This window comes from Micropterus salmoides, unplaced genomic scaffold (genome assembly GCF_014851395.1).
Source record: "Micropterus salmoides isolate LMB-PRFRI ecotype aquatic unplaced genomic scaffold, ASM1485139v1 Ms_hic_scaffold_14, whole genome shotgun sequence".
Lineage (NCBI taxonomy): Eukaryota > Metazoa > Chordata > Actinopteri > Centrarchiformes > Centrarchidae > Micropterus > Micropterus salmoides.
Genome location: NW_024040485.1, coordinates 10,663,423 through 10,677,435, shown reverse-complemented (window position 1 = coordinate 10,677,435; position 14,013 = coordinate 10,663,423). Strand labels below are relative to the sequence as shown.

The window sequence follows — 14,013 nt, the reverse complement described above, 5'->3', positions numbered from 1 at the left end:
AATTTATGTACTGTAGATGGCCTTGAGGAACAGTAGCTCAGCATTGCACAGATGTGAAGTATTAAGGGGGAACTTTATTAACTATCTTCTTAGGTCCTAATCTGATACTACAAATTCTCATATCAAAAAAAATTGCAGACAGTACACTAAAATACGTGTGAGAAAGTTTGTTTATATCTTGTAGTTCTGCATCGATATTGGAACAAAAAAAGAGAAATGGGAGTGATACATTTGCATCTACCACTGCAGATATTTTTATCTTCTGTGTACTTCCTCTTTTTTTAAATAGGTAGATAAATTCTAGTAAAGTGTTTGAACAACAAGTCACACTCTGCCTGTACATTTTATTGTAATTGGTAAATATAAGATACAAGTTAAATGTGTAGCTTTGATGCCACAAATGTGGTTTTCTCAAGTTATTTTTAAAGTTTTAAAACTCACCAGAAAGAAGAGAACTATGTCAATCACCAACCACATATTTGAAGACCAATGTTTAATATTAATCTACTTTTTAGAATGCCATCTGGCTTTGATACGTTAACTCAATGCAGCCTTTGATGCGGGAGAAACATGCTCACTGACACCATGCAGACATAATATGCACGGACTCAGATACTTTGAAACTGTGGTGCAGAGTGACTCTGTGTAATTGTAGTATTAAGGCCCTTTGATGTCCTATAATTTCTACCCATCAGAAAGGGAGTCTAAGGGCTCCCTGATGAGGGTTTGCTGTGCCCCTCTGTCCAGACAACTCCCGGCTCAGTCTGTAATTATGGAAATGGAGTGTTTGTATTTATAGGCTAAGCCCACAATCGGCTGCCCTTCTGTCTTGCAGCTGCAAAACATCATAGTGGAAATCAAGTGCCCATGTTTTAAATTAAAGTGGGTATACAATGGCAACGTGTATAACCTATTCAGTGTAACTGATCTGGTGGTCTGCGGGTCTGCTGAACCTACTTAGACTGGTTGTATGTCTAAGTAGGTACTTAGACTGGTTGTATGTCTAAGTAGGTGCAGTATGAAACCTGTTGATGAGTGGGTGGATGTGCTTCATTAAACTAAATGTGTGAACAAGATGTATCTAGAATGGCTAAGCATGCATGAAAAGTAGAGTTCACCAGTCAAAAGTTCAATTTCATTGTTTTTAATATTTACAATAAATACATTTAACAGTATAAAATCCATGTACATACTTATATAAATTTAAGTGAAAAAGAATGCACAAGACATCAAGCCCTGATAGTGAACAGAGGGACTAGATCCAAGAGTTTCACACAAGAGGAGACAACATCAACTCCAAATAGGGAAAAGCCATAAAAATTAAACCATTCAGACATTGAGGCAGTTTAAAGAAAACATTGTCTTTGCACATGTCAAGCAACTGTATGTGCATCTCACTCCTGTCAACAAGAACATGTACTATTTTGTGGCCATAGCGTTCTGTCACACAGAGTTTTACAGTAGCACAGTCATAGAAAGGCACTTTTGTGTCAAACAGCATTCCAGTTCTGTCAAAGAGGAGTAGTATACTGTACAGGGCCAGCCCCTTCTTGGTCTGCCTGCTCTTAAGCAAACAAAGCTTTTCTAAAGCTTTTATAGAACCAAAGTAGTACCAGCTACATTATTAGAAAATAATAACACTAAAACCTCAATAATTCAATATTATATATAAAAAAAAGACTTTTGTCATTTGGAGGACAATTTAAATTAAAAAATTACATCAGTTGCATCACAATAAAAATAACACAATCCCCTATGAACCCCAAGTCCTTATGTGGGCTCCTTCACATGTGTCTCTTCATGTGAAGTGCCAGGTGGTCAGACCTGGAGAAGGCGCGTTCACACAGATGGCACTGGAAGGGCCTGTGTCCTGTGTGTTTGCGGAAATGACGGGTCAGCTCATCGGACCGGGCAAATTTCCATCCACAGCCTTCCCAGCTGCAGTGGTACGGCTTCTCACCTGCGAGGACAGAAAAAATGGAAGATTATTAGCCTGTGCTGAGAGGGGGAATATGGTTTTGAGCGATGCCGGGCTGTGCTTAATTGCGCACACACGATATTCATCATAATGGACACGGACTTAAACTTACCGGTGTGAGTTCTGAGATGTGCCTTCAGGTGTGAGCTCTTGGTGTAGGTTTTTCCACAGCCAGCAAAAGTGCAGGTGTGCGTGGCTGTGCGCTTTCGCGGCCATGTGCGCCGTCCCCTCTTGGGTTTGGACTCCAGCAGCTCGAGGGGAGATGAGGGAGGTGTGAGCATCACCCTCTGCGCGCCTGGCTGCAGGCTGAGACCTTCGTCGTACATGCCAAAGGAAGTATGTGGAGCGTGGTAAGACATCTGCATCTGGGGAGCCTGAGGGTGGTGCGGGAAACCCGCCGGTGTGTGATACTTCTGTGAGAAGTTCATGGCCTGGCACAGCTGTGCCTGGCAGTCCGAAGCTCCCTGGTCATCGGGGCTGAGAGGCGGGGTCATGTTGCTGGCTGCCCTCGGGGAGATGGCTACCCGGGGCTGCTCGAAGGGCATCATGCACGAAACGTTCCCTTCTTGCTTGATTTTGCTGCAGCTTTGGGGCACCATGCCCAAAACGGGACCGTAACCGTCCATGGGTGGCTCCACTTTGATGTCCTGGCGGGGAAAAGGCCCAGTGCTGACATAAAATCTCCCCTGAACACCAGGGTTGCGCGTAATGCCATAGTTGTTGGGTCCTTCGGAGCGGAGCAGCTCTGTCATGAGGCTGGCGCCGTATGGGGGCGGCGGGGAGCGGTGGTCGTCTCCTGGGTAGGATGGCACCGAGTTTCCAGTCGTGTACATGCTGGGGTCAACTGTGCCCACAAATTCCGCCACGCTGTCTGAGCCAGTTGTGTTGGCAAGAATAAAATCCAGATCCAAATAATTACTCAGATCCTCGTCGTCCTTTCTGCTGTGATTGTCCAGGTTCTGTACCATTTCAAGCATGGAGCAGCTGGTGGAGACTATTTTGTCCATATCTCCTTTCCACCTCTGAAAGTATAAAAAAAGAAATGATTAGATATAATAGCGTTGCTGTAAAATAAAATGCTGTATGAGAAATTGCAAAATATATCCAGCTAAACAAGTAATTCAGCATAATACCTAATTGTTTTTTCCCCCCCAGAAAACAAGGAAATATATTATTTTTTTGTGTTTTTTCTTTAAGCAAGTTCCAAAAGATCTACAAGATATCAAGAGATTACAATCCTTATCAAAATGGGTGAAACAAAGTGACATCCTCAGATTTTAAAACATTGCCTAACCCTTGTATTTTTAACTTACGTTTTCCCAGGTTCTCTCTCTTTGGTTTGAGAATGTCGAAAATGACGGTAGCATCACTCCAGACAAGGCCATCGTTTAGTGAAATAATAACTATCTCTTGTCAAAGTCTCGTTGTGTTGAGCGGCAGCCGCACCAGAGTCAGTGCGCGTATTTCACTGTCGCCTCTCCACAGCTGCGATCCAAAGACATGAACAAGTTTAAAAGTGGTAGGAGGTCCTCCAAACCTTATAACTCTCTAACCCGAGTACGTCTGGCCAATTGTGAGAGCTCAGGAAACAACGTAAAGTTAGGTAAATTTAGCTCTTTATAAAGCGGCTCCAGCAGGCAGCGGGGCTCAGTGCGCTCTATGACAGGCAGGGCTGGGCAGACGAGCCTATAAAGCGCAGGACCTCCCCCACAGGCTGACGCAAACACTCAACAGACCAACCCACCTGAGCTAGAGTTGGAAAAAAGTTGCTGTCAAATTACAAACACACGGACAATATAGCAACCATAGATACTTACGTAATGCGCTGAAAAGAATAAACCCAAGGGCAGAAACTGCTGGTGGCCATAAGCCGCACCAACAACTTAATATAAAGGCTGTCAGTACTTTAGTTAATCATCACAGCAGAAATAGATATGTGGTTGGGTTGGTTTTTTTTTTGATGCACAGTAATACAAATATAATTAGATTCAGAGTACTGGGTAAAACTCTGGAAGGAAAGACACAGCACTAAAAAATGTTCTTTAATAAAAGGCAGGCTATTGGCATAATAGCTAGAAAATGTCCCAAAACATCAAAATTTATGTTTAAGTTTTATAAATTCTTCTTTGTGATTGCATCATTTAGCCTCAAAATACATTTCAGTCTATGGTTTCTTTTTACCTCTCTTTTATTAAAACAAAACTCTAAAAGCAAGTCAGTAGGCTACTCCGTTCAAACCTTTAAATTGGTGTCTATAAAAGTCTCTATAACCGTTAGGCCTATGTCTATTAAAACATACGTGAGTTTAGAATAATGCAATATAGCCTACTGTATATGCGGATAGAGAGATTCTCTACAGTTTTTGTGCTGCTGCCTCCACCTATTTGACGCGTCTTGCTCTCGGCACATTATCTTTATGGAAGATGGTTTTGTTCGCTCACCGCAGGCTTGTCCAAACAGGCGCCAGGGTCGTCTGAAACGGGTTTCATGGCTTTTTAACGCTCTGACCACTCGCCATGTAAACATGATTTAAGTTAAAGTCCCATTCAGGTGTAAATGACGGACGAGGGGGCTACTGTGTCGATTGGAGCCAAATTTACATAAAAAGTCTTGCCTGTTTGTTGCTGTTTCTGCTAAGATCTGGTTTCTGATGCAAAGACAGTCAGGTTGTTTTATCACCAGGGATGCCCTGGCTCCAGAGGTCACTGGGTCAACTGTAACTCTGCACAACTGTACTGTTTTAAATCTTTAAATAAAGCTATATTGTGAAGTCACTGACCTGGACTTTGATATATAGATTTTAAGATCATCCTGTCATCCCATTGAACATCATTTCCATAAGCAATAAAACAGAGAATGTAAAATCACACAAATAAATAATATCTAGCAATGGAAATGAAGAGACTAATTAAAGGTTTAAATATGGTTCACATTTATTTCAGGTTTATTAAGTCCCACAATCATCAGCAGTGGGGAGCAGTGGGGAAAGAAGTGTTCAGGTTCTTCACTTGAGTAAAAGTAGTGATTATATGCTGTTGCGATTGTTCAATCTACTTTATGGATATGATAAACTTAAAAAGTGTCTGTCTGTCTAAAATGTAAAACAATTACCTCATAAATGTAGTGCAGCCGAAGTATAAAGGGGTATAAAATGGAAGTACTCAGAATTGTACTCAAGTACAGTGAGTACCTGAGTAAAAGTACTTTCCCTTCACTGATCAACACACTGTTTGCTGTAAGTAGCATCATCGTGTAATCCAAAACCCAAGAGAGGGAAATAATCAGCTTTTGCAACAGGTGAAAAAAGCTTTAAAAGTACTCATTGTGCTGATGATGTGAGCAAATACAGGACAACTGAGCTGTTGAGAGACACATCACTTCTCATCAAGCTGTCATGTCCTCCACCACCACTAAACTTTGTCAGTGCAGAGGTTTGAGGTGTGAGGTTTCCACATCCTGATCCCTGATCTGTGCTGTGCGTCACACGACTGGAGTTCAGTAAGGCCGGAGAGGAAGTGTGTTTTTAGTGGCTGCGGAGCGGCCGGCCCGATGTCTGAACCTCTGACCGCTAACTCTGACCCCGGCTCCTGCTCTGCTCTGCTACCAGTGAAAGTGCTACAACTTCCCCTCTTACTCAGCTACCTTTAATAAGTTGTAATGCTGCATATTTCACATTTAAGGAACTTCACCCGCTACTGACCTCTTGGTAGTTATAATCATATCTTAGAATTTACTTTCAAAAACTTTTCTGTTTTACATTGAAAGCTTTTTGCAACATTTCTTTATGTTGGAGGTTCTCACCTGATGAATTTCAGTGACTGTGGACATCAGATTGTGCTTCAAAATGTAAACCAGGCTATCTCAACATGTCTGTGCTATTTGACAATAAACTTTTCATGACCTCACTGATTTGAGAGTTATTTTATTCTTTTGTCCAGAGCAACTTAAATTTTTTGTTTGGGAAACAGTGTCTTGCTTATAGGGATAGCTAGTTTCTTGCTGAGAGTTGCATAAGAAGATTGATACCACACTCAGATCTCTGTGATTAATATGAAACTACAACTGCTGTTCATGTTTACGTTATTCAAGGTTTGTATTAGGACTAAACTTTAGGAAGACAAGTATAGATCTTGGTGTTCCTGTAACCAAATTTGGAAATTACTTAAATAAATCCACCATATCAGACATTTCCCTTTGTTAACTTTTACTTAAAATATTACACCTGGTATTATTATAACTGGTACATCTATTATTTGCATACACTCAGTTAAATGTCATGATACAACCTGACTTGATAACAGGACATTTGCGACAGAACTCTACAAAGACTTTACTTACCAACTCTACACCTGGTTGAGCATGACAGAACTGAAAACTGTGCACTTGAGAAGCCTGAAATCATGTGAAACTGCACACAACGTGCTCTGCTCTGAGACATGCAGCAAAGGGATGAGAAAGGCAACAAAAAAAATTAAGATGTAGTTGGCAAGTATGGTGTTTCCCCCGGGGGGAGCACTCACTAATTCACATGCTGTTTCAGAGACAGGTTTGTATTTCATTCTGATCCATCGCTTCCTGTGGAGAAGTGTACGTACCCAACGAGAAAATTTCATTTGGGCAAACTGGGGTGCATGTCCATGACCTCACATACGATAGGTGGGGCACTCTTTTGACGGCAGCAGCCCAAATGAAAACATTTCTCAGTTGAGGTTTGTAAAGTGAAAGAGATTTGTGAGAAGTTCATAAAGAAGTGGTACTTTATTTATCCCTTTAAGGAAATTCTCCTTTTGCTTGCCACCTCCAAAGAGGTCAAAAATAGGACAAACACCTCGGAGCATGTAGGGATTCATTGTCCTACTCAAATTCTTGACCCCATGTCAAAGCACCGTCTCCCAACGTGCAGCCCCATGTGGACTCCATATTAGACTTTCCCTGCAGAAGAGGAACCATTCAAATCATTGCATAAAACAAGTGTTGAATATGGATGCGCAACATTTCCACAGAAGCCTCTGAAAATCTCTTTCCCTGAATTGACATTTACACAATAGTTTTACCATTGGGCAACCCGTGTATCATTTCACAATTGTAAAGCTTGTACTATTGGGGTTGCGGTCTCTGTCCAGTTACGTGACCAAGTTATGAACAAGTCATCAAATTGTTGACATGTTCTTCAGTGAGAGACACTAATTCTTTAAAAATATTCTGTTTTCTTAATGCACTTGTTCTCACAAAAACATCCTCTTCTGTTTTTATTTTTTATTTTTAAGATCACTGTTAATTTTGTTTTTTTTATGACTTGCAATTTTTATTTTGACAAACAACATCAGTTCTGTAAATCAGTATCACTAAACATACAGTCTATTTACAAACACAACTTCCATGTCCCATCCCACCCAAACACAGAAACAAGAGGACTCCAACTAAACACAACATGGCTTTCTTAGAAATACAGCAAAACAGAAAATCAAGACAACACACTTCTGAGAAAAGGTACAAAAGCGTAACCCCTACATGGAAATCCATGAGCCTCCACCTCATTCTTTCACTTAAGCATTTATGAACGAAAAATATACTTAAGTCCAACTTTTCCGTGGCTGTGGAAAAACAGATAACACATAACAGTTTCCTAAAATATAACGTTTTTGGACAGAATATAAACGGCACACCTGTGATGTTGACAGTATTTTAGAATTTCATATTTACTTACAAGAACAGCTCAACAAGTGTGCTACATGACTCCTCACATGCATATATGTCTCATATTCCCCATAAGTTGTTTTTGGGCAAGTCAGTCATAAATACAAGCACACATCATGTCTGGTCTGTAAGTGTTCTGTCACTGTGGTGACAATTTGGACACATGAGCTCTGCCTCATGTGGCATACTCCACTAATGTCCATGGAAAAACAGTGTGTAAGTGTGAGAGGTAGCGCCGGGCCTGCAAGGGACGTCCTGACTGAGCGAGAGTCAGCGAGAGTTTGAGAGTGAGCGGGATCCTGCTCTGGGCTTATATAGCCCAGTTATTTTTAACCACCCACCCCTTGCTTATTACAGAGTTTCCCCCTGGACCACTCAGGAAGCACGTTTGGCTCCTTTTCCTGCTCACACGCGGCCAGATTCAAACAGAATCAAAGAATGATAGCATTGAGGCTCTCCAACCCCCCTGTTGGAAAGGGAAAGGGGAAGGAGGGCAAGGGGGGAGAGAAATGTTTAGCAGAAAGCTTTGGCACGCGCTAACGGCATGACATTCAAAGAGCTGGCTGTAGTTCAGAAACCCTCAAACATTTCTTAAAAAAAAAACCAATGTGGAGACAGGGCAGATAGTCCTGATCCCACATGTGTACCTGCTGGGGAGCATTCAACAAGGTTTCTGTAGTGAATTAGCATAATTAAAGAACAGTTGAGTTTCACTGTTAAAGATAACTGTCACCAAACGGAGCTGTCAGTGACCTACAGTATATTACAGAGTATACTACAGAGCTTATTGAACTGCACTCATTTGAATTTATTTAATGTATTGCATGACACTGACTGGTTGTTTACATTGTTGAGATGTAAATGTAAACTAGTTGATAGTTGAGAATACAGAAAAATCAATTCAAACCCTTACAGTTTCTACCACCAAAGTCAAACTTTTGCTTTGTACGTTAATGGTAGTGTTTTTTATGGAGGGCAATCCCAGTTTTATCAATGAGGGTAGACTGAATATTAGAAGTACAGTTCAATAGCACCAAAAACTACAAAATGACCATAACATTGCATCAATACTTCTCTTAAAGTTTTAACAAAAGTTTAACATCATAACCTTCATGAGGGAGGATTTGAAGCTGTTGTATTAGACCGCATTAATTGTAGCTAATTGTGCTAATAAACTAGCACCTGAGTGTATGTCAGGTCTATTGTACAAAAGTGTAAGTACTAAATAACTGAGAAAAAACCTCCTCTTTTGCATCTATTCGTTTTTCAGTTCTGTCAAGTGTTGCGAATCTCTCCAGGTAACAAACCTGTTTATTGTGTCTACACACATTACTGAGGTGAGACTTCTGAAAACAAAGGGCACATGCTGGCCCCTGCTGTGCTCCACAGCACCTCTGCATTAAACAGCCAGTATCTGGCTTCCACAGAACCCAAACATCTGTCTTGACAACCAATATAGCATTCAGCAAGTGTTATGGAAACCCACCTTTTAAAAATATGCAGCTCACTCAGGCTAACATGGCAGGAATAATGGCTACATGTGGATATAATTGAGCCAGTAGAGCAGGCGGGGGATGGGTCCCAATTTATTAGCTGTTAACACCAGGAATCATACCGGTCCTACTCGTCATACCACACACACATGGTTTCACTGGCTGTGAAAATGTCGTTTTTTTTTTCTTTCCAAAGTGCTAGGAAAGGTGTTTTTAATTTGATAAATGAGAATGGGCAGGCTCTTGGGGGCTTGAAGCAGGCCACTCTGAAAAGACTGGAACATTTTCAGATCGGCCTTTGGACACATGACTCTGGCACATAAATTGCTGGCCAGGCTCACTACAACTATTTCATTATTAAAAGTGTTTTTCTGCTTTTTCTTCACCTTAATGGAATGGTTTGACATTTTGGGATAATTTGGATGATAAACTTTCTTAGCAAGAGTGACATAAGAAGCTTAGCACAAAAACTGGGAAACTGCTAACCTGGCTATGTCCAAAGCTAACAAAATCTGTCCATCACCAACTCTAAAGCTCACTAATGAGTAAGTTATAGTTAGTTTGTTTAATCCATACAAAAAACAAAGTGTACGTAAAAATGAACCAGGCAAGCTGTTCCACCCATTTCCATTTTTTTCTGCTAAGCAAAGCTAACCAGCTGCTGGCTGTAGCTACATATTTTAGTGTAGAAACAGACAGTGGCATCTATCATCTCATCTTACTCTTGGCAAGTGTATCTCCCAAAATGTCAAAGTACTCCTTTAAAGCTCATGTATTGACTGTGCATGATGTGGACGCTTTCACTCATAATTTGGTGTGTCCATTTAACCGCATATGACCTTTTCTGTTCTGTTTTTACTGATTTATGACCCATCTAATGTCAGCAGTTTAAGTCAACTGTTTCACTTTCAGCATGATGACACTGTATAAAGTAGAGTCTATCCTGCTGAAAGCTCAGGGAGGCCGGTGTTTTTTTTCTCTCTGTGGTACAACAGCTTCAGACCAGTGCACATTTGAACATGCCGAACTAAACTGTGCCAGCTGTTCAAATAGAATAACCCCGGCCCCAACACAGGTTCCCCATTGAAGCCACGCTCCGCTTGATGGAGTGATCCAGCCTGCAGTGCACTTTATAGTGTACACACCTCGAAATGGCGACATTTGTAAAAAGGCTAATAAAAACATTCCTGCAGCAAGGAATGCTCCAGGTATTTCCTCCCCTACACCTGGTTGCGATTCCTTGAGTGTACTCGTCTGTTTTCATAGAGCCATGCTCTCCCTGAGAGTGGATATTGATCCTGTACTCATGAATGGCGTTGTGTTTTTCTAAATGGATGACACTGAAAATACGGTTCCCTTAAAGGGTCAGAGCTTGACGCCATTTCAATCCAAACTGTTACGAGCTTTGTGGTGAGCTGTTGGTAGCTGGGAAATGAATGAGTATGCGCTACAATGTGATGGTGAACTTCGTAATGAGTGGAAGTCATCGTGTGTGAAATCAAGTGGGAGGCAGAGGCAGGTGACAGCAGAAGCGTCAAAAACAGGGGTCAAATGGTGAAGAAGTGTCTGTGTGAGAAGAAGGCTATCACTGGATGTGACAAAGCTAGCAGGACTGTATGACTGTGTATCAGGAGAATTTCTCAATCTCATGGTCAGGGCCTCAGATGGGTCACATTTCAAAGATAAATATTTCAATAGAGGGACTGATTTTACACATGAAGTTCACTTTACACATCCTGAGGAGTACTTTTCAGTCTGTAGCAACAGCTGTATAATGTCTACGTTGGCTCTGGACATTTCTAAAGTTTAAAAACGTGCGTGGGCTTAACATTTTACCCGAATGCCTGCATTGCAAACTTGAGGTGTGGGATGGCTTCAAATTCTTTTAATTTTTAAAAGGGCTACATTTTTTGTTTTTGTATTTAAACCAGGGTCAGAAGGTAGATTTGGCAAACTTGTTAATAAATTTATTGCTTATTTACAAATTGAGCAGATACAGAGCAACATTATCATTCATTTGGAGTTATGTTTCTGTCCACCTGATTCCACTGAATAGTAAGTTTAGTCAGTACACATTGAGCTGAAAAGTTTCAGAACTGTAGTTTCAGGTGATAATTCTCTGTAGGTTCATCATTACAAGTGACCTCTTTTACATTGTCACATTATGTTCAGACTGTCATTTGATACGTTGTTATTATTGAAATATCAGTTATATCGGTTTTAATGCTTTGCCAGTATAAAAGATGACTCTGCAGCTAGTGGAGGCCATCACCACACTATCTGAACAGCACAGAGAGATTGAATTCAAATTTGATGTTGAAGACCACTGCCAGTACATCTCTTCCCTCTGAGCCGCTTACAAGGCCATTAGCCAACGTGTGAGTGATCTTGATCTTACGTGAAGATAACTCCAAAGTGAAAGATTATTGTGACCTGGAGGGACAAACAGTTGGTGTTGGATTTAAAAGGAGAGTGCATTTAAAAGGCAGAGATATTTTTGATGCTTGATTAATGCTAGAGACTAAAAGTATGTTGCTTTGATTTTGAGCATTTCCTGTGAAACCCCCAACTTTGAGGAAATGCAATACCAAAGTGCTCCTTCAATCAACACTGGTAGATAAATATATATAGTATCAGCAAATTGAAAGTTGTCAAAAACTCTCTAGGAATCAACAAGTAAAAATGGACAAAAAAATCCCGGCATGATATCTAAAGTTTGAAGTTAGTAATATATTTCTACAGCCTCTATTTGAGGTAGTAGTATAATTATTTTCCCAAATATCTAACGTGGCAGGTCTTGGTAAGAATAATTACAGGAACTCAAATCCACTCAGGTCTTAAGTCTCCCTGAGTATCCACTCAGGTCTTAAGTCTCCCTGAGTAGGAGGCATCCCGAGTTTGCCTGCAAGCCGTCCAGCACTCACTCAGTCAATAACTCATCAGGCTGTGGCACTGATTACAGATGCTATCTCAAAGGAGCACAGGGACATTAACCTACAGTCAAACTGTCATAAAACATCCCTGCTTTTCAAGCGGGTGATGGGTGAGAAAGATGCTGTCTGATGGTATCTAGTATAGTACACTTCGTATCACTCGTTGTTGGCTTACATAGTGTAATATGGAAACTGCAGTTTTGTTCGATTGATAGAAATTATCTTATTTAATGATGGCCACAGTGTGAGTTTCATATTGAGCAAAATACGCATGATGAAGTGATTTCTGGGTGTAACAAGTGCTAAATCAATGCATTTTCTACTTTGGGCAGTTAGAGCAGTTAAAGGGAGTGTTCAGGTGCTGAGGGTGTATCTACAGCTGACTAATTTAGATTTTGGGGTTTGGTTGCAAAAAGACAGAGAAGATAACAACCTGTGGTTGACAAACAAACGAGATCCGGTGTGTACCGACCATTTGGCACGCGCAACATTCAGATTTTGATGTGTCCCTCTTTCACTCTTAGCCTGCTGACAGGAATTGGTGTTTGTAGTGTGGTTTTGTCAGCTAACCAGGTGTGTCCACGATGCACAGAGAGAATCCAAACCAATGCAAAATATTCAGTTCATCATGTGTGAAGTGTGCTACCTCAACGGAGAGAGTGGTTTGCTGAGCCGCATGTCGGTTTCCTCTCCAACTTTCAGCAGTTTCTTTTGTGGCTATGTGCAATCCACTGATGAAACCTGATTTAAAATCTGTACAAAGTCGTTTACAGTTAGAAGATTTTCATCTATTTTAAATATTGTAGTGTTTTAGTACTGTAACAGAACTGAAAATGCCCACAGAGTGCAGAACATCAAGTGAAAGATAGCTTCAAAAACTCCCCCAAGGAGTGAAGTGAGTCAAATTTCTTCCGAAGCTGCATACCTAATTGATTTATTAACTACACCTGGCTTCAATAAACGGCACCAAAGCATGGGTTACTGGTCTATTTAACACTTCAACTAAGGTATAATTACCCTGCTGTAATGGCTCAGGGGCCTCACCCGACTGGTTAACTACAAACTTCCCCTTCTCCCCGCTGCTCTTTAATAACCTGTATCTCTTGTATCATTTGTGCCTCTTCAATCGCTTCCTGAGTGGGGCCCACCACTGATCAAGGTGTAAATTATGGGCTTTTTGTGGGATGCAAATAGACAGGGCTGGTTCTTATAATACCTGAGAAGCTGAGGAATGAAGACAAAACTAATAGCATAGTTGGATGATACCATTTGACCTCAGAAAGATAATGATTACAGAACGTTAATTAACACGTGTCCAATTCCAGGCGTCAGTGCAGAGTTTTCTAATATGTCAAGGCAGGGTCAGGTCTACTTGTGAATGGCTGGGTGTATTTTTTTAAAAAAGAAGACGTAACTGCACAGCGGTGTTGCATGACTGAGTGTCTTATTCATCAACCAACTGTTCCCAAAATATGGGATCATCTTGTACTGTCAGAGTGAATAGTTATTGTAACACACTGCACACACACACACACACACACACACACACACACACACACAAACACTCCTAGTGCTTAGCAACGGCATGTGCTCTGACGGACTGGGGAAAGCCGAGACAGAGCAACTCTCCCACCTCAACATCTGAGTCTGTGACCACATTTCACGGGCTTCTTTAAGGGCCAAAGGTTAAAGTGGCCGCTTCTCTGAGTCGGCCCTGAGTCCATGACCTCTGGAGAGCTTGAGGTCCCCACCCTCTCAACCTTGACTGACCACTTTAAACTCACCTGAGCTCTCTCTTAACCACTTATCGGACCCATCTTGAACAGCTCAGCTCAACTGTCAGAACCTGTTCTCACACCGCCTGTTGCCTGTGTTGTCCTTTGAGCCACTGACACAAACCGCTCAGATAATG

At 41.2% G+C, this 14,013-nt stretch overlaps 1 protein-coding gene across 1 annotated transcript; it reads right to left on the bottom strand.

Annotated features, from left to right (window-relative positions):
- Positions 1-1,128: 1,128 nt before the first annotated feature.
- Positions 1,129-3,644, bottom strand: LOC119901857 (Krueppel-like factor 2). The gene is made up of 3 exons (XM_038717582.1): positions 3,292-3,644; positions 2,091-3,000; positions 1,129-1,960 (listed from the first exon to the last, which is right to left on the bottom strand). The coding sequence occupies exons 1-3, from the start codon at positions 3,361-3,363 to the stop codon at positions 1,785-1,787; spliced, it is 1,158 nt and encodes a 385-aa protein (XP_038573510.1). The 5' UTR covers positions 3,364-3,644; the 3' UTR covers positions 1,129-1,784.
- Between the last annotated feature and the right edge of the window lie 10,369 nt (positions 3,645-14,013).